The following is a 24,701-nucleotide window of genomic DNA, read 5'->3' on the forward strand; positions in this document are numbered from 1 at the left end:
TTCTGACAAGTTCCCAGATGATACTTGAGCCACTGGTTGGGATACCACACACGGCAGACCAGCAGCCGCTTCAGATTGCAAGACAACATGGGGGGCAGAGAGCACGAGGGAGTTGATGGGTCTCCGTCTGAGTGTGATAAAAAGGACTACTGACTCTCCCCCTCTGGATTTCAACCCTGGAAAGGGATGGTTCTGAGAAGCCAGCCACACACCCGTGAATACACACGCGCACACACACTCACACACACACACCCGACAAACACTGCAGTCACTGGATCACTCTGAATCTCTGTTCTCGCATCTGGGGCCCAACAGGAAAAGGGAGCGTGGAGTATCTCCCGAGTGACTGGATCAAGGGCCGCTCTCATAACCTGCACTTTCAACCCTGTCCCTAGGCCTTGTACGGACACACGCAGGCTGTCACGTGCCTGGCAGCATCAGTCACCTTCAGCCTCCTGGTGAGTGGCTCGCAAGACCGCACGTGCATCCTGTGGGACCTGGACCACCTCACCCACGTAGCCCGCCTGCCCGCCCACAGGGACGGCGTATCTGCTGTTGCCATCAGCGACGTCTCGGTGAGCCTCCTCTTTCTCAATGTGTGTATCCTCAACATGTCTATGATTCTTCATGGTGACATGGTGGACAGTCCCCTGAGAAAACCCAGGGGCAAAGACCACCCCAGAGTGTATAGAGGCCCCAGATATGTGGGATATTCTCTACACAGGCAGAGTGGTGCCATCAACAATCTCAATTTTGGTCTTGATTTTATGTTTTGCTTCTTTATTTTTTTCCCTCAAGGAGGTGGGCCGGTGGGAGGTGTCTGTTCTGACATGAGCATCGGGGAGCTGGGGAAGGAAGTTGGCTTTGGTGAGGGGTCTTCTGGGTTTGATTGACTGATCCAGCCAGTTGACTGCGAATCAGCGTGAGCTTGGCGAGCACCTCTGGTCTCCAAGTCAGGAAACACCTCTGCTTGTCCTTGCATGCTGGCTACCAAAGACAGGCCTGTCAGGAAGCCTGCCACGTGTGTGTGTGTGTGTGTGTGTGTGTGAGAATATATGTAGACAGTATATACATGTACACTGTGTATAACGTATATACATGTGTGTATACCAGTGTGGAGCTTCTACACTGGAAGCCTCATCATAGGGTGTGGGGATTTCTGAGGCTCTGCATCTGCTGATAGGAAAGCTGAGGGGCCTGGAGCACGGGTAGGCTGAGCAGTTGTATCACAGGAGGAGAAAGAGGTCATGGAGGAGACTTCCGCTGCTAACTGCGGCTGAAAGTGATGCTCCAAGTGGGCCTCAATCCAGGAAGAACATTAGATGGGGAAAAAGAGGATGGATGGATGGATGGGTGGGCACCTGGAGGGATGAACGTGTGGACAGATGGAGGGTGGGTGGGTAGATGGATGGATGTTGCTGAAGGGATGAATGGGTGGATGTAACAGGGAAAGCACCAAGTTCTGGTATGGAAGAAAATAAACTCATAAGGAATGATGTCCCCAGCCCTTAGAGAAGACCGACATCAGGACAACAGCTTGTTTGGCTCACCTTGTCCTGGAGCTGACTGAGTTCCAAAGTGCTGGCTGGGTGCTGAGCAGAGATGTATCAGACATGGGCCTCAGGCAGACTCCACCAAACAATTCCGGAAGGGACATGATGGCGCTCAGCCCCGGGCACTGCAGAGGGCGTGGAGCTCCCGACATCCCTCCTGTGGTCAGGGCAAGGTTCAAGGCAGAGCCCCAGATGGCTCTTGGCGTCCTTGGTGGGTCCTTGGTGACAGTGACCACAACTCTACTGGACACAAAATAGACAAGGAGTTAAGGCACGAACACTCAGACGTAAGCATTTCAGGAGATGCAGTGAGGAAATTTCTCCTCCGAAATTCCCTCCGAGGAGACCTTGCCCTACGTTATGAATACATGCAGTCATTCAAGCCCCTGTTCCCTGCCCCTACCAGGGGTCGTCCAAAGCTGCTTCACAGGGGTGGGGCCGGCCAGCCAGGTGTAGACCCCGTGTCCAGGCCTGGGATGATACCCTGGCTGGGTCTTTTATGCCAGTCAGTAGGCTGCTGGGGAGAGCGCTGTGGGAGGAGTCCCAAGGGTGAGCCAGTCAGTTTGTGCTGGCGAAAGCAGTACCCAATGCCGGATTTCAGTATGAGAAGAACCAGGAATGTGCCGCTGTGTGGAAGCACAGCAGGCCTGAGTCACCGGGCAGAAGTGGATGTCTTAGGACGCCTGGGAGTGCCTTGGTTAGTCTTCAGAAGACGGCGGGTGGAGGGCGCTTGGGTGTGCAACTGAGTGACTGGACAGATGGACAGGCAGTGATCCCAGCCTGAAGTCAAGCCCCGTCTCACTGCTGCAGGGCACCATCGTCTCCTGTGCGGGAGCCCACTTGTCCCTGTGGGATGTCAACGGACAGCCACTGGCCAGCATTACCACGGCCTGGGGCCCAGAAGGAGCCATCACCTGCTGCTACGCGGTGGAGGGGCCAGCGTGGGACACAAGCCATGTCATCATCACTGGGAGTCGGGATGGCATGGTCCGGGTAGGTGTGCCTTGGGTGGAATAGGGCATGCTACAAGAACTGTGTTCATCTCCATTCTGTCCACTTCTTCTAAGGGTCGAATCTGCAGACCGCATTTAAACATTCCAGACCAGGTCCCTGCAGCATGTGAGGGCAAAGACAAGGGGTTTTTAATATTAATATAATACGTAAAATTTTATACAACATACACTTCAACAACTAAAAAATACTTACTGTCATGTTATGAAAGCTGAATGGTCAAATGCATCAGAAGATAATTCATCACTGACAAGGGACGTATGGGCCATCCTTTCATCCATTCACCCACTGGTCTATCCATCCGTCCAATAATCCATCCACCCATCTCCAGCTGCTTAGCTGTCTCTCTACTGCTATCCATCCACTATTCCTTTCATCCATCCATTCTTTCATTATTGCATTCATCCTTCCATCTACTCATCTGTCCACTTATTTGTCCCTCCAGCTATCCACCCACCTAACATCCACTGAACTCTGGCTCTGTCCCAAGCACCTCATACATAAGGGATCCAGAGATTAATGATAAGCGAGTCCTTGTCCTCAAGATGTCATATGCTAGAAAACAAAGACAAACAGAAAGTGTCCATATGTGTCTCATGCTAAGAGTGGGATAATCAAAGAGCGCCATGCATGCTCTGAGGAAGGCCTTGGGGAGAGAAACCATCAGGAAACCAAGAAGACAGTAAAGGAGAAACATTGGGGTGGGAGGGATAGTGTGGGAGGAGCAGAACGCAGGTGACGTTTCTGAGACTGACAGCGAGGAGGGAGGAATAAATAAGATGAGGAATGATTAAGAGCTTTACTCAAGAAACTGCCATCTGAATTCCACAATTTTTGAAAGGAAGTGTCAGTTGCATGCCTCGAGGCATTCAAGAAAATGCTCTTTGAATTCTATACGCATTTGTGAAAGCTCACCGTGGGCCAGCCAGCAGGGCTGAAATGCAGCCCTATCCTCCAGGAGCCTCCATTCCCAAAGTCTGAGAATCATCAGAGAGTGATGCTTCAGGAAGCAGAATGAATACCAGGGTGGGGGGCCAAGTGGAGAGTGGATTTATTTCCAGAAGAGGAGGTGGCGTTTCAGCCGAGCCCTGAGGGTGAGAAGTCAGGGCGTACAGAGAAGGCCATGCAGGCTAAGGGGTCAGGGTGCGTGGACGGCAGAGACGACACCGAGGAGAGCCCGCTGGGAAGTCCCCTTGCAGGGCCTCGTCTGTGGGCTGGAGGAGCACAGGGTCTCTGCCGAGGGAAGGGCGTCCTGGGCTGGCTAAAACACGAGGAGATCATGAGGGTCAGGGCGGGGTGGGCCGCAGTCTGCCCTATGGGTCAGTCAGAGGAGCCCGGCTGGCTGGGGGCAGCTGCACCTCCTTCGTGGGCCCCCAGAGCGGGAGCGTGAGTCTTCAGGCGCTCCGCTCTTGTCCACTCAGCGCGCTAACTGAGCTCCCGGGGCGGCCCAGCGCTGGGCTAGACCCGGTGCTGCGCTCACAGCAGCCTGCACAGGAGGCTGCTCATTGTCCTGCGGGGAAAGAAAGTCCAGGCTCAGCAAGTGAGATGCCGTGTGTGGTCAGCCTGAGGGCGCTCGCCACAGATCTGGCACCGTTCGGACAGGACGGGAAGTCGTGCTGCTGGGTGTAAGGAGGCCTCTGGGAATGGTGGCAGGCAAAGCGGGCACTAGTTAAGTAAAATGACAGTGAGCTGACTGCTGAGTCTCGTCCCTGCAGGTAAGAGGTGGGGGAAGGTGCCCTGCGACCCAGGGGTGGGGAGGGAACTCATCCCGTCTACGGCAGCCAAACTTGCCTGCAGGCAAACTGAAGCCTAAGCAGGCTTTTATGCTGAGAATATGTTAACATCAGAAGGGAAATGGGGCCATGCCCCCTCCTGTCAGGGTCCCCCAGGTGTGGAGGAAAGGACGGCCCCGAGCCTGCGGACAGGTTCATTGCCCCAGCCCACGGCATGTTCTCTGTTCTGGGCAGATCTGGAAGACTGAAGATGTGAAGATGTCCGTTCCCGGGCAGGCAGCACCGGAGGAGCCATGGGCTCCATCATCTCCAAGCCCCAGAGGTAACTGCTATGCTCCTGGTTCCCGGGGGCACCCTTGCCTCGCTCAGCCCTCCCTCCCCTCTTCTCTCCTCTGCCGAGAGCTGCAGCTCCAGCCAGGCCTACAGAGACCAGGAAAGACAGTGAGTTTCTTGGGTTGTTGACAGATCTCAGGTCAGGAGCACAGTTTTCTGTGAGCTGGTGGTGGAGCATGAACCCATGTTGAGAAGCCCCACTGAGGCCCAGCCTCACCCTTCAGGGACCAGCTGGCTCTGGGATGCTCCTCGGGCCTCTGAACAGTGCTGGTGGTGGTTGTCGGGGCTGCCGAGCTCCAGAAGGGGCCACACCCAGCCGAGCTTGGTTTGATGCTATCCATCTTCCTGGGTGACTCTTAAATGCTAAACTCCCCAGCCCAGGACCTGGGTCCATCCAACTGGCCACTGGCCTGGACTGCCAGGCTGCAGACAGGAGCAGGGATGGCTTTGCTGTGTCCCGGGGCGAGGAAGTGGCTCCATCGGCCTCAGTCTGCCCTGTTGTCCCTGACTCAGCAGCCCCTACTCTCCACGGCAATTTCCTCAAAGTAGGTCTGAGGCTGGTCTGCATCAGCATGGCCCAGGAGGCTCATGGAACATTTAGATGTGGGTCCTAACCTCAAGGAAAAGATTGGAGAAGGATAGAGTTCCCATATCTGACAAGTCCCCAGGTGACTGCCGGTATCAGCAGAGTAAAAGAGCCGCCGCTCAAGAGCCGCCGCTCTGCAGCAGAGCCCTCTTTGGGGTGTAGCATTTGGGCCTGGAGTAAGATAATCTGACCTCACTTCTGTCACCGTGGCCTCTGGCATCAGCGCCACCAGGGCCACCTTCACAGAGCTGGGAGGGACAGAGCTGACTGGGAGCAGTTTCCACCATTCACCCCTCCGTGTGTTCTCTTATTTCTCACGGCAACCCCATGAAGACGATACTACGATGCCTGGGTGAGAAGGGGCCTGAGGCACGGAGCAGTTCAGCAACTGGCCTGAAGTGGCCCGAAGCCATTACCACCATAGCTCTCATTTCTGCCCCAGAGTAGACACGCCCACTCCCAGAGCAAGCTCCTTGGCCAGGGCCAGACCATCCCCCCAGGACGAACGCAGACAAACCTCACTCCTGGGAGGCCTGCATGGCCTCTCTCTTGTCATCATGGGTTCTTCTGGTTCTTTCTGCATCCCGGGACCCATGATCATCCACTAGAGAGAACTTTCCGGATTGTGGAGACTTGTCTTCTGCAGGGAACAGCCATTTTTAGTTCATTTCTAAAATGTGCTCCATACCTCCTCAGTTCATTTAGTCACGGAATCGTGGATTCTTCGTCCACACAAGCAGACACGGGCATTGGCTGAGCCCCTGCTAGGTCCTGGAATCTACATGGGAATCCCTTCCTTCAACATAATGCCATCAGACGATGCCCTTGTCAGGAACATAGACTGACCCAGAATGGTGACCTCACAAGACTCTACAGCCCCTGGGATTCAGTTCACTGGTCCTAAGGTCTCTAGGGTCCTTTGGGACCACAATGAATCAGCCCATCACAGTGTAAAAAGAGTCCTGCGCATTCTTAGGAGCTCACAGTTCTTTGGAGGACAGAGGCCAAACTCTCTCCCCGGCCCCCACCCATTTGGAGGAGAGCTAGAACAGAGTTCTTATTCTCCGCCTGCTCATGACGTGTCCTGTGGCATACCAGCGTGAGAGCACACCACCTTAGTCTCGGGCTCAGCTGACCACTTCTGAAGCTACTGAGCTCTGATAAGCTAAAGGCATTAGCTCAGCCCATGGTTGGTAAGTGGGTGTCTGAGCCAGAGTGTTAGCTGCATGGGTAGGTAATGGATGAAGGGACAGATGAACGAAGGGCATCTCAGAGCCGTTCCACTGGTTCTGGAAGTGCCAATGGATTTGCGGTTTCCACTCAGGATCGAGAAGGTTGTGCTCATTGGGAAGGGGGTCTAGTGAGATGAGAAGCAAGATGAAAATCAGGAAACAAAGTTCTAAACCCAGCTCTGTCTCCTGCAACCTCTCCGGTCCTCAGCTTCCCTCTCTGTCAATAGAGGTACTTCCTGTGCATCCTAACTTGTAGGAAGCAGATGACAGAAAACTAATCCCATAGACAAAGATCTCCTCAACAAAACGCAGGCCATGGTTATCATTTTCTCGGATTACTAGGAGACTTCTCCCCTAACACACCGGCCGATGGCACGAGGGGACTTACCTGATGGTGTCGGGCGGACGGGAGCCTCAGGCCCATGTCCATCTGCTGTCTGTCCTGACCAGCCTGAGGTCACCACTGCCAAGAAGAATTGATTGCTCTACTTGTGGTCACAGTTCAAAGGAGGCTTCGGATGAAATGACCCAAGGGCACAGACATATTCGTGAAAGTCAGGCCAGGCCACTGCTTAGAGTCAGCAAATCCATGTGCAGGCTTGTGGACCTACGCAACTGCGGGGCTCGCTGTGCTCCGAATACTGCCTAGAACCGTTTTGCTGGAAGGGGACTAGTCCTCGGCTGACACACAGATACGTGCGCGTGTCTCTTGGTGTGTCTGTTACTGCATTCCTTGAATACCGTGAGAGGCAAGAAAGGAGTTCTCTGAGGGTACTGAGGATATGGGGGTTGCTGCATTTGTGCGCAGATGCCATCTAATTTCTGCCTGGAATTTATTTGTCATTTGCAGCCAAGACCAACCCAGTTGAGTTCAGTTTATTTTAGGAATCACTCAGTAGACTTGGGCTCAATCCGGTACACAAAAAGTCCGTGGGAAAAGCTTGGTTTGGGAACTCATGCACAAACATGACACACGCATGCATTTCCTGGAGCACAGAGCCGTGTGCCAGCGGGTCAGCCGGGACAGCGCGTCGCTACCGCCCTGACGGCACCCAAGCGACCTCACGGTGGCGGACCCAACTGAGGTCGCTCCACCTCACCCTCCACGAAGGAACTACCGTCTGTCCCCAAATACAGTCATTAAAATGAGTGAAATAGCAATCATTGAGCTCTATTTTTTGAAAACAAACATTCTCAGCATTTAATTATTGGTCATGGCGTGAGCGGATTTAGGTAAGTTGATAATGCCGACTTTATGTAATTTATTTTTACTAGGCAATTACAGGCTGCGTTACATCCTGGCAGCAAGGTATTGTGGAGTATCTTATTAAGCATAAAGCCAGTAAACACTGATGAACAATTGTGCTGAACTAGGCATGCAATTTAGAAAGCAATAATACACAAATCCAATTTGGTACACAATGCATACCGCAGCGCGTCAGCACATGTAACCGTCACAGCCTGCAAATTAAATTGGGACGGCCCTTTTTGCAACAGCACAGGCCAAGATTAAATATATTTTCCCCTCAATTTAACAAGTTGCTGACCGCAAATATAAATATATGTGTGTGTGTTTGCGGCCCTGCGTGTGGATGTATACACGCGTGTGTGTGAAACCGCTCGGGTTTTCTAACTGTCCTCTTGCACGTTCCTCATAGTTCACCGGTGGGAGAAGAATCTTGCCCTTTGCAGAGAGCTGGACGTCAGCGTGGCTTTGACAGGGAAACCCAGCAAGGCCAACTCTGCAGTGACAGCTCTGGCCGTGTCCAGGTAACCAGCTGGCTGCGCCCAGCCTCCAGCAGAGGGCGCTGTGCCGCCCCTAGGAAGCCCTGGCTGTTCCCCTCGGGACTCTGGGCCCTGGGAGGCGGCCTCACTCCAGGGACCCAGGAACCCAGGGGGCCCCAGCATGTACAGTAGCAAGATGGCCATGCAGGGCCCAGGAAATGGTTCTTAACACACATATTCTTGCTGTCTCTTTGTCCCTCTCACTCTCTTGAATATCTACGAATTCATAAAGAAATCCAGAAGGTAAAAGTATATTGACTTGTAATTTTATCCTAAAGAGGGATTTTTTCCCTGAGGTCCCTTGATGATTGTAACGTTTGGTATGGTGGTTATCCTACATTACAAAAATGCCTTTCAAGGGCTCGAAGCCAACGTGGAATGGATGGGTGTCAGATACTACCCTTGGCAGCATTGTTTTATTCTTTACAATTACTCGATGGTAGAACTTAGAATCATTAGTCTGTCCTACACACTAGGCGAGTTAGTCTCAGGGGACCAGATCTTCAGGAGCCCTGTCCTTCTCCCCTCCTGCCCTGGAATGGGGCACCTGAGTTCTGCTGTGGTGGGAAGGCCAGACTGAGGTGGGGTGGCTTAGGGTGGGGCGTATGGGAAGGGACAGAAGGCCCTGAGCCCTTATTCTTTGATGAAGAACTTGCCCTTCCTTCTGCCTCCCAGGCTGGCTGCATAGCTCAAAGGATAGGAGATACACCCAAAGACGCTGGAGGGAAAATGTCAGGGTCTTGCCCTGCTCCCCAGAGCCCCAGCGCCTGGGTGCATCCCCTCAGTGCTTCCAAAGCCATAACCCTCCTAGGTCAGAGCTCGCCCTGGGTCATAAGACTCTCCCCTGCTTCAGGTGGAGGCCAGGAGCAGGCTCTCCTGGGGTCCTGGCCTGAACCCCTCCCCCATGTTGTAATGTCCTGCATGCAGTCTGGGATAAGCAGGGTGCACAGGTCTGCTTTAATACTCCTCTTTATTTTTTCTTTTCCCAAGAAACCAGACCAAACTCCTGGTCGGCGATGAGAAGGGAAGAATATTCTGCTGGTCTGCAGAGGGGTAGGAGACAGGAGCCGGTGGAGGCTCTGGCACGGCAGCCATGTGCCCCAACAGGCAGCAGTACCAAGTGGAGGGTTCAGACACAGTGCCTGGGATGCAAAAGAAACTCCCAAGGCCTCCCTTCCAACGGGTCCCCAAAGAGGAGGCCACAGGCCGCTGGAGCTCCATACCCTGAACTTTGGCCTTGGATTACACAGGATACACATCAATAAAGCAGATACACGTGTGCATCGGGACCCGTAAGCAGCATGCTGGAAACTGGCTCAAGGGTGCCAACCAGCACTCGCAATTACACATGACTCACCTTTCAAAGGGCTTCTTGCACTGAAAAAACATTGGGTGGCTTACTGGAAACTAATGGGGAATATGGTATTGTTATTTTATTAAAACAACTATTTTCCAGATACAAGAGGGCTCTTGAATTTAAAACTGCCAGCCTTTCGCACCGAGGTGTTTGTGGCTCCACACTTAGAAAGGCAGAACGGCCTCAGGGACGCACAGCCCACTTCTGGAGTGCTTTTCAGCCCTCCATTTCCCTCAGTGGGATCTGCTCCTCTTGTGCTCTCGCTCTGTGTGCAGGGGACCTTGGGAGCAAGAGAGCACATTCAGGAGGCCCGCTTCCAGGACTGGGCTCAGAACACAGACACGGTGGCTGCCCAGCGCAGGTGTAAGCAAGTCAGCTGTGAGGACGCACCCTGCCTGGGGTGCTGCCCCTCCTCCTCACGCCACAGCAGGCAGTGGGTCCGGCTGGGCTCAGGCGTAGCAGGCTTTTCTGGGGACCTGTCTTTACAAGGTCAAGGGCCCCAGTTCACATACTGGTTTAAGCTGCAGCTTATCCTGGGAGAATCTGGACTGCCGTGTGCCTTTTTTCTCCATCTGAAAATACATGGCAGAGGGCAAGCAGTGAGCCCCTCTGAGAAACTCCAGCACCTTAAGATTCCGGCATCAGATCATGAAGGCAGCGCCCTCATTCTCACGTCTCCCCACCTCCGGCTTTCCAGAAGCCTTGAAAGGGAATTCACCTGCCTCTTGAATGAAATCCAGCTGTGGTGAGCACCCAGGGATTTGGGGTGGTGTCGCTCCTCAGCTTTAACTCCCTCCCTGCGATTTCCCTCCTAGAGAATACCAGTCCTTCCCATAATTCTCTAAGCCCTGCAGACGCCCTGGTGGGTGGCCCATTCCAATGTAGCTCAGGCCTGGGGCTAACAAAAAAAAGAACTCAGTGTCTCATGGCCCAGGTCATCTGGCCTCCAGGGGGCAGCGAGTCCATGTAAAGATAAATATTAAGAAAGTGATGGTGGTATGAACTGTGTCAAAAACAGTGAGTGAGTGAAGGATGATTAGGAAATAGTGGTCTGCCTGTCAACTTCCAGTTCTTTGCAAACGGAAAGATGGAGGAGGAGACTCAGCTCAGGTCCAGAGCACCCCTCTCTGGGTAAGAAGGGCACTTGTCTGACCCCGGGGCCAAGGATCATGCCTCCACCCATACTGTCTGCATGTGTTTTTAGTGGACAGCCCATTTCCAATCCCCTAGTCAGTCTGGAGCTGCAGCGGAGGACCATAAACTGAAGCTCAGAGAGCACCCTCCCCGGGAAGGCCAATGAGCAAGGTCTTAAATATCAAGGGCGTTGTCATGTTTCAAAATGCAGTTCATGTTATTTACCCCAGGCGGAGAGGTCTGCTGGCCCGAAGGCTGTCTGGGGCTCATTCATTCAACAAGCATTTCCTGAGCCCTGCATTTTGGTTCCCCAGGTCATAGGAAAAAATGGGAGGATGGGGGTGGGTCTTGCTGCTGGGGTCTTGGAACCAAGATGCTTGTGCAAACAAATGTAACATGAGGTGGCGAGGCTAGAGAGAGATCTCGTGTTCTGGGGCACGCCACTCTGGCTGGGGTCACTTGCTAGGACTGCCAGAGCAAAGTACCGCAGGCTGGGGCTTGAACCACAGAAAGTTTTCTCACAGTTCCGGAGGCCAGAAGTCTGGAGGAGTGTGTCCTCAGGGTTGATGTCTTCTGAGTCCTCTCTCCTTGGCTTGTGGACAGTCAGCTTCTCCCTGTATCTTCACGTGGAATGGGGCAGGGAGGAAAGCCCCAGGCAGGGGGATCCAGAGTCGGGAGGTGCTTGGCAACCTGGGTGGGAAGAGACTCCTGCTGGTCTCAGTATTTCAGAAGCAGCCAGCCTGGGGTCCCTGACAACTGTCAGTGGTGGAGGGAAGTCCCGGACAGAGGCCTGAGGAAGGGGGAGAGAGCAGGCCCCCAACAGCCAGGGCAGAGGCCAGGAACACTGGCAGACTGGGCCAAAGTATAAATAAGGACCACATGGACACAGGCCTGCTGACACCCCAAATCCAGCAGAGATGAGCGGCCTAGGAGCAGGAGCTGTGCCAAGCTGTGTGGCCACAGCTCAGCATCCAGAGACCGGAGTCTGGGGCCAGGCACACCCAGTGATGATCACAGATGAGAGAAGCGCCCAGGGACCAGGGAGCACGAGCCCCATTCCCAGGGTCCCCACCACCTGCCGACTTCGGCCTCAGTTCCCTCAGTTCCTGTATCTGGAATATGAGACTCCAGTGTCTACATGATGACTGGTCCTGAGAGTGAAACCACATCTGTTTATCTGATGGTGGAATGAAGCAGATGACAGACCTCTCGTCCTTGACACGATGTCATCTTTCAGTACATCACTTGATCACTCACTGGTGTCTTCTCTTGTTGAGCCAGGCCTTATGCCAGGGTCCTGGTAGAGAGCCATTGCACCCCTGGCCAGGAAGCCCTCTGCCCAGGCTGGAAAGAGGCACAAACACGGCAGGAAGCAGGTCAATCTCACACCCAAAGGTGCCTCAGGAGCCCACGCGCTCCCACGGGGACGGCATTGCTGCAGGAGTATCCTGGAATGCAAGTCTGACTCGCAGGCTCTGGGTCTCAGCTAGAGTAGAAGCCACAGTCTGTCTGTTGGTTTTTTAATCTCTTGGATGATGCTGATGTGGGGGTCTAGAGTCACCACGGGGAGACGTTCTGAAATAGACGGAGACAGGGTAACTCTGGAGGTATTTGCCTGTTGCTGCTCACCCTGCAGTGTGGGAATTGGTAGCTTGTGAGGGGCGTCTGGGGTCAGGGACCCCCACATTCTACCCACATTCACCAGGTCAGCCTGAGACAGCAGTCATGCTCAGCTCTCACCCAGCCAAGCTCCTCCCATGACAAGTTCTTAATCACTGAGAGACCAGCACCCAGCCCACCTCCACCAGCAAGGCAGCAGCCCCTGCTCCTGCCCCGGGAAAATCTCAGCTCTGTTACCAGCAGAAAAAGAGTGCTCTCCCACCCATCCCTCATAGTAAGGCTCCACCTCCTCTGAGAGGCGGGAAAGAGGAGCCAGCGCAACAGACATTCCTCTAGTTGCACAGAGGAAAGGAGGATTCTCTGGTGGGGCTTCGAAAACACCAGACCAGGGGCTGCCCCTGGGTCCACCCTCAGGAAGATGGTTCTGCCTCCTGGGGCCCCAGGGGGGCTCTGGACGCAGCTGTCTGGCCATCTGGACAGGTATAGGCTCACATGGACATAAATACTTACAAGAAAAAAGTATTAACTGGACAGCTTGTATTTGTATTTGCTAAGTCTGGGCAACCTGCTCCCCGGATCCCTTGGAGGCCACAAAGAACAGCACCCTGCCCAAGGGCCCGATGCACCCCGCAGGTCCTCAGTATGTGGCAGGTGAATCGCTTCTTCTGAGCAGACTGACGTTCAGCAGTGGAAGCACATGGAGGGCCCACATGGGGCTCTTCATGCCACAACCAAGCTTGCAGGGCCTCTGCATCTCCCCGGCTCTCACTCCTGCTGACAGAGCCTCTCGCCCCTTGCTGGCCCTCTGCTTCCACTGCTGTGTTCCCTGAGCTCTAAGGGCAGCCCAGGGCCTTGGAAGCCACCAGTGACAGCAACCGCCTCCCCCAATCTCAGCCAGCAGCCAGGAGCCGAGCCCTGAGAACCCAGTTCCAGGGCCTGCAGAGAACTCGGAGATTGGATTTGACCACATTAACATGCAGCCAAGCAGGGCACATTTGGGGAGGAACAAACCCTTCATATGAAAATCCTGATGAAATTTGTTTAGCATGAAATCAAATCTCTTAAACCAAAATCAGTTTTGCTTTAGTAAGTCCCTGGGTGTATAGCACATGCCCAGGTGGGATGGGTTGTGTTTACGAGTGAGTCTGGGCGTGCGCACATGCATTCGCCATCTTATGGGCTGCTGCCTGCAGCACCTTCATGGCTTTTTAGTAAATAGAAGGATTCTCCCGATTGTCTCCTTCCTCCAAATCTCTGAAATCTCAGGGAACTGGTGGAGACAGACACACCCCTTGTCCAAGACCATTTCCCACCATGTATCAGGAGAGCATCATTAGAGACACAGCACTCGGCAATGACAGGGAAGCGGGCCACGCCCCAAGAATGGCGCTCAGGGAGGCTGAGATCAAGTGCAGAGGCTTAGGCAGCAGGGCCAGCGGAAGGGGTGCCCTCAAGGGGCTAGAGGCGAAACTCACCGGGAAGCAGGAGCACGGGGAGTCCTCAGGGATCAGACCTCAGGGCATGCAGCACCTTCCAGGCAACTTCCTAAAATAACACAAGGGGTCCCAAATGGATGACAGGCTCCTGTGCAGTGAGGAACACAGCCCCCGAAAGCAGGGCACTCCCACTCCTCGTGACCCACAGGCTGGAGAAGCCGGGGCACCTTGTCGTCCATGGTACAGAGGGCGCAGCACCTTCACTGGCATGAGAAGCCTCAGCTCTTCAGAAGCCTGTAGTGACCAGGGGGCTGGCCCGTCACGTACCCGGCCCATTTAGTCCTCAGCAGACCCAATAGTGAACTCCCACCAGCCTAGGGGAGGGGGCGCCCAGCCCCTCAGTCTCCACATGGTAATCTTCGAGGCCTTGAGACCGCAACACAGTTACAAACTGGTTGTTTGGGGGGCCGGTAGAGCCTGTAGGTAGCTTCCGTTTGGGCCATGAAGTGCTAATCGTTATTTTGAATTAAGTGCCTTGAAGAGGCTGGTTTAGCATTTCCAGTCTGCAGCAGACCCCTCCTCTGTCCGCTGCTTTGCTTCTGCAGGCTGCTTCCAGCGCTCACGGCATTAGACTGGCCCAGAGCCTCTTTCAATTTACGACCACTGCGCCAGCACCTTGGCAGGGGGCATGGCTTGGGAAATGTTCGGGCATTCCATCTTGCTACATGCGAGGCGAAAGAGCACCCACACTGTCCCACTGAGCCCAGCGCCTTAAAGTCCCTAAGCGTTCCGCGGAGGGTGACACCCTCTGCTGGGCACCCTCCAATTCACTCACGCGTGCATTTGTGCTCAGCCGCTTGTCATGTTCGACTCATGGCGACCGCATGGACTGTAGCCCACCAGGCTCCTCTGTCCATGGGATGGATTCTCCAGGCAAGGATATTGGAGAGGGTTGCCATTGTCTTCTCCAGGGGATCTTCCCAAACCAGGAATCAAACCCACTTCTCTTACGTCTCCTGCGTTGGCAGGTGGGTTCTTTACCACTAGCGCCACCTGGAAAGCCCCATTCAATAATTATTCATAGTATTTATCAAGCTCCTGCTCTCCTTAGGGCCAGGATACAGTGATGAACGAGACAGACGAGGTCCTTACCCTCAGGGAGCTTACAGTCCACTCAGGGAGGAAGACAAAGGGAAAACGAGAAGATCGTGGCTGGTGAGGAAGGCTGTGAAGGAGCGCTGTCCTGTGAGATAGGACGCCAGGGGGCATGGGGCAGGGGAGCGAGGGACATCCTGCAGAGACCTGGGAGCTGAAGCGTAAAGGATCCAGACCCTGCCTGCATGTGATGCTCACGTCTCACCGTCTGTGAAGCTGAGGCTTGGGGAGCTCAGTTTGAGTGCCCTGTCCCAGCTGAGGTGGCCTCTGTGGGGATGAGTCTAGCTCTACACCCTGCCCCCCTGCTGCAGGAGAGCCTTGTCAGGGAACCTCACTGAGCCCTTCGGCTGTCTTCAGCCTCCACTCCTTGGCTCTGGAACAAGGCCTGCCCTGCCCCTCCCTGTCCTTCCAGGAGGAACTGTGGCTGTCTCTCTGCTGTGCGCCTGCCTTCCTCAGTCAGGTCATCTGGGAAAAGGGAGGCACTTTTGTATTTGCCGTCTGCCTCCCCCTGGGCCGTCCCCTCACCAAGACAGGGGTCCCTGATCGCCTCCTCTGATGGCTAATGCAGAGCCCAGGGCCTGCTGCAGGGGAGCAGGGACCCCAAAGCACCAGCCTGCCTCGTAGTGGGATGCCCCCTTGGTTCCTTTCACTCCACACTGCCTCTTTCCCAGCCCAACACTCTGTGTTGAAATTCCCCATTTTCCAGCCAATCATCTAAGCATCTGTGAGTTCCTCAAGGTTGGAGATAATGTCCTATTTCTTTATCTCTATACTGCCCAGAGCGGGGCTTCCTTGGTAGCTCAGATGATAAAGAATCTGCCTGCAATGCTGGAAACCTGGGTTTGATCCCTGGGTTGGGAAGATCCCCTGGAGAAGGGAATGGCTACCCACTGCAATATTCTTGCCTGGAGAATTCCATGTACAGGGGACTCTGATGGTCTACAGTCCATGGGGTCGCAAAGAATCAGACATGACTAAGTGACTAACAGTTCACTTTTTCACTTTTTCATACTTCTCAGGGCATCAGGAGCGCTGGTGCTACATGGGTGCTCCATAAAGGTGGGAATGAATGAGTGAATGGATAAGTGAACGAATGATGAATGGAAAGGAGCCCTTTAAAGTTCTACAAACATTTTCTCTCACTGTCTTGCCAAGGACATAATAAATGGAGCATTGAGCATCACTGCAAATGGGAAGACAGGAGCGAGGCTCGGGCCAGAGAGCCAGCTACTGTGTTATGCTGAGGCTGCCTCGGCCTGGGTGCCAGCAGACAGTTGGCAGAGAACCAACAGAGTGAGGGTTGGAGATGGGAAAACAGAGGCTAAAAGGGAGTGAGAGAGGCAAAGAGAATGAGTGGGCGATGTGATGGGAGCAGGGGCTGCCCACTGGCCACCGGCATAGGAGCAGGGGCTGGGCAGACGCAGGAGGCCTGGGCAACAGCTACACACAGCTGGACCTTCCCCAGAATGGTAGCCTCACCGCAGCTGCCATCATCTGGGAACACTGAACTGTGGTCGAGACGTGGCTTTGAAGGAAGACAGATTGTGGCCCACATCCCCGCTCTGTCCAAGCCCAGCTGAGGGGCTCTAGGAGCCTTGCACAACTTCCTGAGCCTCAGTTTCCAGATCCGTAAGATGTCACCAGTTACACCCAGTCCTGGCAGAGGGTTAACGTACAGCAGTACATAACACAACTGTGAATCAACTGCACTTCAATTGAAAATAGTTGCAATAAAGCACATCACGTACAATGGATGCACTCTCTAAGCCAAGCTCCTGGCATCACTGGAAAGTGGTGAGGCTGGCCTCAGAGCCGAGAGCCAGGAGCTGCCCTCCCTGGACCTTCCTACCTGGCACTGGCCCGCTCCCCGGCCTTCCACCCGGCTACTCATTCACTGCCCACTGGTCATGGATCAATCACCGTGTGTCAAAGTGCTAAGATGGAGCAGTGACTCCTAAAAGCCCCAGCCTGCAAGGAGCTTGCATTCTACTTTGAGACACAAGCAATAGTTATGTAAGAAAAATACCAATTCAATAAGGTACCTCTCTAAGAAGAAAGAAAAAACAAACAAGGAAAAACAAAACAAACGAGGAAGGGGCAAGGAAGCACAGGAGGAGAAACGTGAGACGTGGTGGCCAAGAGGGACTTCCCAATGAGATGGCATCTGAGAGCTGAAGCAGCAGGGGAGGGAGCACTGGGTGTCTGCGGGGGGGAACATTCCAGCACGGGGATGAACAGGTGCAGAAGTGTTCTGCTCAGAGACACAGCAGGGAGGTGGCCGTGATTTGGAGCAGTGATGGAGAGTACCAGGGACAGAGTCAGAGTAGAAATGAAGGGAGGAGCTTAAGAGCTTGTCACTCAGGGTGGCCGGGGGCTTTGGGGCTCTCCAGAGTGGAGAAGGCAACAGCCTTCTGAAAAGTGGCAAGAGAAGGTACCAGTCTGGCCAGGTCTGGGCCAGAGGACGCTGGCTCACACCACCCACATCCTGGGAAGGTACCTCCTGCCTTTGCCCAAAAGACAGAGGGCCTACCCTAGCTCCCAGTGACCCACTTCCGGCCATTCTTTCCAGTCCCAGTGGCCTGCGGATCTCACATTCATGGAAGCTATCCCCTGAGTCCAGGCACATGGCTATGCCTACTAACCAACTGGGAAGCCCACATCAAACCTCCTCTCCCCACTTGGCTGAGATCAGGCCCCTTGGCAGAAACCCAGTCCTACCTCCTCCCGGAACAGCGCAATTTCTCCCTTGGCCAGGGAGAAATTCCAGTTGCAAGACTCTAGGCTGAGCCCAGGGCCGTGCTCAGGGATCACTGTAAAAAATAATAGAGATGGTGAGCTTGGCCATTTCCTGTACAACACATAATTAGGTTAGATAAGAAACTAGCTGTGTCTAAGTGCTATAAATGTCTATATTAAGCTATTTTGAAAGTGCCGAGCACTTTGACATTTGAGAGTTCAGAGTAATTGAGGTATTGAAATAAAATTGCTTCTGTTATTTAAAAGGTCATTATCGTCTTCAGCTAGATATATGAGGACTATTTTCCACTCTAGTGAGCCGTTCTCCCTGGCACAATTAGTATCGCTTCAGCAGAGGCCGCTGGGGGACTCCCACCCGCAGCCCCCGCCAGAAGCCCAGGGTAGCTGCTAAGACGCACGGAGCGCGAGGAAGCAGAGGAAAGCCTCCGTCTCCCAGCATCACCACCAGCTCCCGGGGAGCCGTCCCTGTCGACTCAGCACCTACCGTGTACCAGTCTCTCCACAGATGCTTTCTGTGTGATTTCGTCTCATCCTGACAAAAGGGCCTAAAGAATGCCTTTAGTGTCAGAACATCACAGGGGAAGACCTGAGGCTGTCTGGAGTGCAGGGGCAGGGCGGTGGGCCGGGCGGGAGGTTAGCAGTGTCCCTCGTTTACTGGGCACAGCGGGCACCCTGGGAGGCTGCTAGCCCTTCCCTACCGTGGCTTCTTTAAGCCCCGTAACCATCCCAGGGCGGAAACAGCTCCATGTCATAGATGAGAAAACTGAAACTGAGAAGTTAAGTAATGAAACAGCAAGAAAGTGGCTGGAAAATGCTTCAAGACTCGAGATTTTTTTTTTTTTTTTTAATGTAGACCATTTACTTTAAACTCTTCACCGAGGGACTTCCCTGGTGGTCCAGTGGCTAAGAATCTTCCCTCCCAATGCAAGGGAGCCTGGGTTCAGCCCCTGGTCAAGGAGCTAGATTCCAGATGCTGCAACTAAGATCCTGTGCAGCCAAGTAAATGTTTAAAATATTTAAGAAGTCTTTACTGAATTTGTTACCGTATTGTTTCTGTTTTATGCTTTGGTTTTCGGAGCTCAGTGCATGTGGAATCTTAGCTCCCTGACCAGGGATTGAACCCACACACCCTGCATTGGAAGGCAAAGTCTTAACCATTGGCCTGCTAGGGAAGTCCCAAGACTCAAGAATTTTAAGAATGTCACCCAGTGTCTAACCCTCTACACTTCACCCACAATGGCTCAGACAATTCCGGCTCTTTCTATAACGTCCTGCTGCTCCCCCAGCCTATCGGTGTTCATGCATTTAGAGCTCCTCCCAAGGAACAGAAACAAGAGTGGCCCCAGCTGGATTAGCTGGATAAATGGATTTAGACCAGAGGTTTCTAGGATAGAGACTCTGCGGGAGCTGGCCTGTGGTGAGCACGCCACTGGCCTGAGACCTTCTCGAGCCCCCTGAGTCTGTCTGTCCTCATCGGTCATGTGGTTTACCTAAGCAGAACCATTACAGATATCAAACTATACTCTGAAAACCTGACTACTAGAACATTCCACTATTTTTTAAAAATTTGCAATTTTTCTCCAATTCTCACTCAAGACACTTCACCCCCTTCCACAATTGTTAAGGTAAATAAATAGAATGTTCTTAACTACAAATTAGATATCTAGCTTAGTACTAAATTATATCCGCATTGTTGATTTAATATATCACAATTTTTCCATGTTCCTCAAACAGAACCTTGACTTCCAAAGGCATCTTCCTCTCAGTACCAGGGACCTACTTCTCCAGGAAGGTGATAAATAGCAATAAGTCAACACCGTATAAGACCATGTCCTGGGCAATGGTGAACAGCTCTTAAAAAAATGCATCCTTTGAAAGCATCGTCTGTGCTTTTATATCAAATTCATAGCATCATCATTCACAGTAGTCCAAAGGTGGAGATAATCCAAGTGTCCATTGATGGATGAGTGAGCGAACAAACTGATCTATACACGCAACAAACTACTATTCAGCCTCAAAAAGGAAAAATATTCTGATGTATGCTATGACATGAATGAAAATTTAGGACTTCATGATGAGTGAAGTAAGCCAGTCCCAATATCCTGGACTGTCTCAATCGCCAGCATCACAACTTTGGTGCTCTGAGACCATGAGTAAGTAAAACAAGCGTGACTTGAACACGAATTCCATGGGACAGATCCTGCAAGTGTTCATCTGATAACCAGAGTGGCTACTGGGTGACCAACAGGCGTGCTCTGGACAAAAGGGTGACTCACACGCCCGGTGGGAAGCACAGGACAGTACGGGATTTCATCACACTGTTCCCGCTCGGGACGGCATTCAGTTGAAAACTTACAAAATGCTTGCTTCTGGAATTTTCCACTTAATATTTTTGGACCACTCTGACCACAGATAACTGAAGCTGCAGAAAGCAAAACTTCTGATAAGTGGGGTGATGACTCTGATCCGTTAGACATTTGCCTTATTTAGATTCAGTAACAGTTCTGTTTCTCTCTGTTGCAAGATTTTTGTGAGCTGCAGAATCCCACTGATTTACTCAGAGGAGATCTGAGCCAGGCTGGATGTGACACACGGCAGGGCAGGCAGTGACGTGGCGTCACTGGGGTTATGAGAGGCGATTTAACGGGGACAAGGGACAGAAGGGTGAAGGGCCACTGGGTGTGGGGAGGCAGCAGGAGACACCCCGGCTTCTGTTAAGTGGCAGGAAAGGTCTAGAGTGGCTGGGAATTAGACCAGCCCCTGGGCCTTCCTCGAAGAGAATACTAAAAGGCGTTTGTGTTGAGTTTGGGGGGAGAAATACAATACACCAGACACACCCTTTGGGAAGTGGAAGCAATTTACAAACATAAGCTACTCTCACCACCTTGCTCCAGAGTTGGGATTTCACCTGAGGAAGTAAACTATTGTTGAAGCCTCTAGATACAGTAGCCTGACTTGGAGGCCAGGTGTCTTCCCAGGAAGTCGGGGACATTTCCCCCAGGCCAAGGCCTCAGCTGTGGTCCTCCGATGGAGGGGGTTTCAGATGCTGCTGCGGGTTCTGAGACGGGTTGATCCTGGTCCCAGAACTTCTCTGGGAAAATATCCTGGCTCTTTCTTGTCCTACAGAAGAGGCACCCCTGCAGGTCCCTGAGGCGGTAGATATCCCAGTATCCCTGTCAAGCCTCCTTCCTCCCCAGGCTGGGCCAGACCACAGCCAGAGTGGCCGGCCCGTGGGCCTTGTCACCACTCCTTCCCCCGGCCCCAGACGAGTGTGTTATTTCAAGCTGTTCCTTGATGGAAACTAGAGAGGGGGCTGCCAATGGGATAAATACAGCAGTGCCTTTTTGCTGAGTTGTGGAAGCTCTGGGTGATGTGGTTTGAGGCACAGGATTTGGACGCCTCCAGGGAGGAACAGAATCTATAGGAAAAAAAAATCCTTTCCACATGAGCTGTGTTTGATGTTTGCTGGTTTTTTCATTTTTGTTTTCAAAACACCTTGCCAGCCCTTCACTGTTTGTTTCCCTTTAAGTAATGAGAGGCAGGTGGGTACCAGGCTCTGCGACAGGCTGCCGGGCAGCGTGGCGACAACACAGACAGGGATCTGCCCTGAGTGCGCTACTTAATTGCTTTGCTTAGAAGGGAGTGCAGTCTGAGGAAGCACAACCGGGAGATGGAGATTGATTGCAGGGCTCAGGGAAGGTTCTGGAAAGCTTTCTCTGCACCAGGTCTAGTGTTCACATGGGTCAGATAAATACTAGCAGATGTTTTTATTCCCAAATAAGCTGAGAGCAAGCTGATGGGGGAGCCAGTCCTGGGGGCCGGGCCTCCCAGCCTGAGCACTCCCAGTCCTGGGCCTCTGGGGCGGCTCCTCCCTGGGGGGCAGTCCCTTCTCCGTACCCTCCACACCGGCCTGCCCCTCCAAGGCCCACACTGAGGGGTGGTGGTGGCGAGGCCAGCCCTGCCCTGTTTCCCAGAGAACTCACTGCACACAGAGAAGCCACACAGATGACTCTTTAAATCCTGTTACCGCTGGCTATTGTCCAGATACTGAAGGTCAGAGAGCTCAGAGGGTTTCTCAAAGACACACAGCAATTAAAAAGCAGACTCGGGCTTTGGATCCGACCTTCTGACTCTAAATCCTGTAATGACACCACGGAGTGAGAAAAGCCAGGACGCCAGCAAAGGAAAGCAAACCGTGTGAGGAGACAGAACGCCAGACACGGAACTCATCTGGAGGGTCTGACCCTGACTCTGGCACCCAAGCCAGAGAGATGGCTTGGATGGACTTGCTCGGTTCATACAGCCTCCTTGTGGCACACCATGCAAATGATCTCTTGTAAATGGAATGAAGGGGCAGGGAGAGAAAGAGAAGATAAAAAGGAGAGGAAGGGAGAGATTTGGGCCATGTGTGAGCATGTGGAGGAGAGGGAAGGAGAGGGGCCGGGAGGTCCCTGGGAAGACGCGTAAGCAGAGGCAGTGGGCCCAGAAGTTCTCAGAGATGGCCACCAGGTGGCGCTGGTAGCAGGGCTTGCAGGGTTGCCCTCAGAGCAGGGAGAAGCTTGGGTGTGGCCAGGGAAGGGGAAAGGAGACTGTCACCACCTCCCCCTACCCGCCACGTCTGTTAACTCAGAAAGTCCCAAACCCTGGATGAATCCCTCATGACATCCCTTCTTGCCAGTCATATGCTGTCAGTGCTGAAAGTGAAATGAAAGTGAAGTCAGTCATGTCCGACTCTGCGACCCCATGGACTGTAGCCCTACCAGGCTCCTCCGTCCATGGGATTTTCCAGGCAAGAATACTGGAGTGGATTGCCATTTCCTTCTCCAGGAGATCCTCCCGACCCAGGGATTGAACTTGGGTCTCGCCCATTGTAGGCAGATGCTTTACAGTCTGAGCCACCAGGGAAGTCCAGCCACCCAGAGACCAAGCAAAGGTCTCTCTATTCATATATCCAAACCCATGTGGACAAGGAATGTGCATAAATTCCCAAACTGTCAAAATCAAGAGAAAAGTCAGAGACAAAAGTAACCGGGCTCCAAGCCCCCTTCATCAGAGATGAAAGTGGGGAAGAATTCCAGAATTACAGACTTGAGGATACTTCTTGCAGAGTGTCTTTTTTGCTCTCTCTCTGCCAGCTCTTGGGGGCTGCCCCGATGGCTCAAGGGTAAAGAATCTGCCTGCAGTGCAGGAAACGTGGGTTTGATTTCTGGGTTGGAAAGATCCCCTGGAGGGAATGACAAGCCACTCAGACACTCAGTATTCTTGCCTAGGAAATTTCATGGACGAAGGATCCTGGCAAGCTACAGTCCGTGGGGTTGCAAAGAGTCAGACGTGACTTAGCATGTATGCATGCTAGCCCTTGGGCATTCGTTTTATCATCCCAATTTCTGATAATAAATTATCTCAACTGCTGGACAGAATGGTGGGTTGGGGCATCCATGACTGGTCAGGATGGGACAGTGGCTTCTGAGAGGTATGAGGGATGTTCGAGGGGGCAGCTGATGGGTAGACATGGAGTCAGGAGAGGGGTCCAGTTGGAGATGTGGATGCAGAGTCCTTAGGCTGCAGCTCGAGAGTAGTCAGAGACACAGGTGTGCATGTACAGAGAGAAGATGGCAACTTGGAGAAAGCCACCCCTGAAGTGGAGCGGAGAGGTGATTACGGGATGGCCTAGGCTGTGCAACTGGATATATCAGGGAAAGGACACCCCTGTCACGCAGTGCAGAGAACGATGGAACCCACGCTCAGCCACGACCCCCAAAGGCCTGAAGCAGAGTTGAGGGCAGGGATGGGGCTGAAGACAGGGGGCAGAGGCTGAGACCAGAGGGGCAGTGCAGGAAGCAGAGACTCCTGACGGGGAGGGTGGAGTGGGGGGGAAGCAGCAGGAGAGATGTCTCAGGGCTGGCCCACCCAGCCTGAGATGCATGTATCGCTCTGGAGACTGAGGGAACAGCTGAAGCTACGAAACAAGAAGGGATGCTTAGTGAAGGAGACTCCCCGAAGAACCGGAAGTGGAATCCGGAAGAGGTAGGAGGGTGGGAAGCGAAGCAGAGAGAGACATCGTAAATGACTCCAAGTGGGCCACTCTCTGGGCCAGGCACAGCCATGTGGCTCCTAGAGCCTGGGATCCCCGAGAGCCAGGGATTCACAGGAGGGACTGAGGAAGGACAGGGACAGGGGAGATCCTGCAAGGCGAGGCTGGGCAGCCCTTATCCTCAGCAAGGCCAAGACCAGCCCCTCAGGCCAGAGTGGAAACAGGAAGGCTTCCTGAAGCCAGAGCCCATGGGTGTGGGGCTTTGGATTGGGCTGCATGGAAGCCACCTGGTTGGGAGTCAAGAGCTCTTTTCCAACTGGTTCTGCCCACCAACTAGCTGGCCCCTCCTGTCTCTTAGTTTCCCCAGCTGCAAAGTGACCAACTTCCTCAGGATGCTCTGGGAGATCTGGCAGCTGGGATCCTGGCACAAAGTCTCTAAAAGAGGATTGTGGACCCCTTTAGTAAAACCAAAGACAGCATCAGTCTCTCAGACACACAGTACAAACTTCTGCATAAACTTTTGAGATTCTAATCGCACCTGTAAACAAGGAACAATCACACCCAACGCCCCACCAATTAAAAAGCCTTAATAAACAGAAATAGGATGCCAGCTCCTTCAATAGCAACCATGGCCCCCACACAGACCAGCTCCTAATGAGTTTTTCTCCTGTTTGCTGATGGAGGACATTTGTAATAAACTTTAATGTGGAAAAACAAGGTGCATTTAACCATAGCTGCAAACATCTCTAATTCTATTTAAACTATAGGATGTAGTACATTAACATCTAACAATCAGACACTCAGTCAGTGTGAAGCTAGTGGAGCTGTGTTTACTAGAAAGCAGGCACCAAGTCATCTTTTATCAATGACCACAGAAGGAGCAGAAACCTGCCGTGGCTGCCCTCCAACCCCACCCTGTGCATTAATTAAGAGTCTGCTCCAAATCTTTCACCCCATGGAGTGACGCTGATGGCT

The 24,701-nt window shown here is 53.1% G+C and overlaps 1 protein-coding gene across 2 annotated transcripts in view; it reads left to right on the forward strand.

The window, feature by feature from the left end:
- The window catches only part of WDFY4 (WDFY family member 4), a 248,632-nt gene extending 238,937 nt beyond the window's left edge, over nucleotides 1-9,695 (forward strand). For both annotated transcript variants that reach the window (XM_070782345.1, XM_070782347.1), the window contains exons 58-62: nucleotides 396-575; nucleotides 2,364-2,546; nucleotides 4,532-4,619; nucleotides 8,107-8,218; nucleotides 9,224-9,695. In XM_070782345.1, the coding sequence (XP_070638446.1) occupies nucleotides 396-575; nucleotides 2,364-2,546; nucleotides 4,532-4,619; nucleotides 8,107-8,218; nucleotides 9,224-9,290 (630 nt within the window). In that variant the 3' untranslated portion in view covers nucleotides 9,291-9,695. The remainder of the gene's footprint in view (nucleotides 1-395; nucleotides 576-2,363; nucleotides 2,547-4,531; nucleotides 4,620-8,106; nucleotides 8,219-9,223) is intronic.
- The last annotated feature ends 15,006 nt before the right edge of the window (nucleotides 9,696-24,701 follow it).

This window comes from Bos indicus, chromosome 28 (genome assembly GCF_029378745.1).
Source record: "Bos indicus isolate NIAB-ARS_2022 breed Sahiwal x Tharparkar chromosome 28, NIAB-ARS_B.indTharparkar_mat_pri_1.0, whole genome shotgun sequence".
In the NCBI taxonomy this organism is placed as follows: Eukaryota; Metazoa; Chordata; class Mammalia; order Artiodactyla; family Bovidae; genus Bos; species Bos indicus.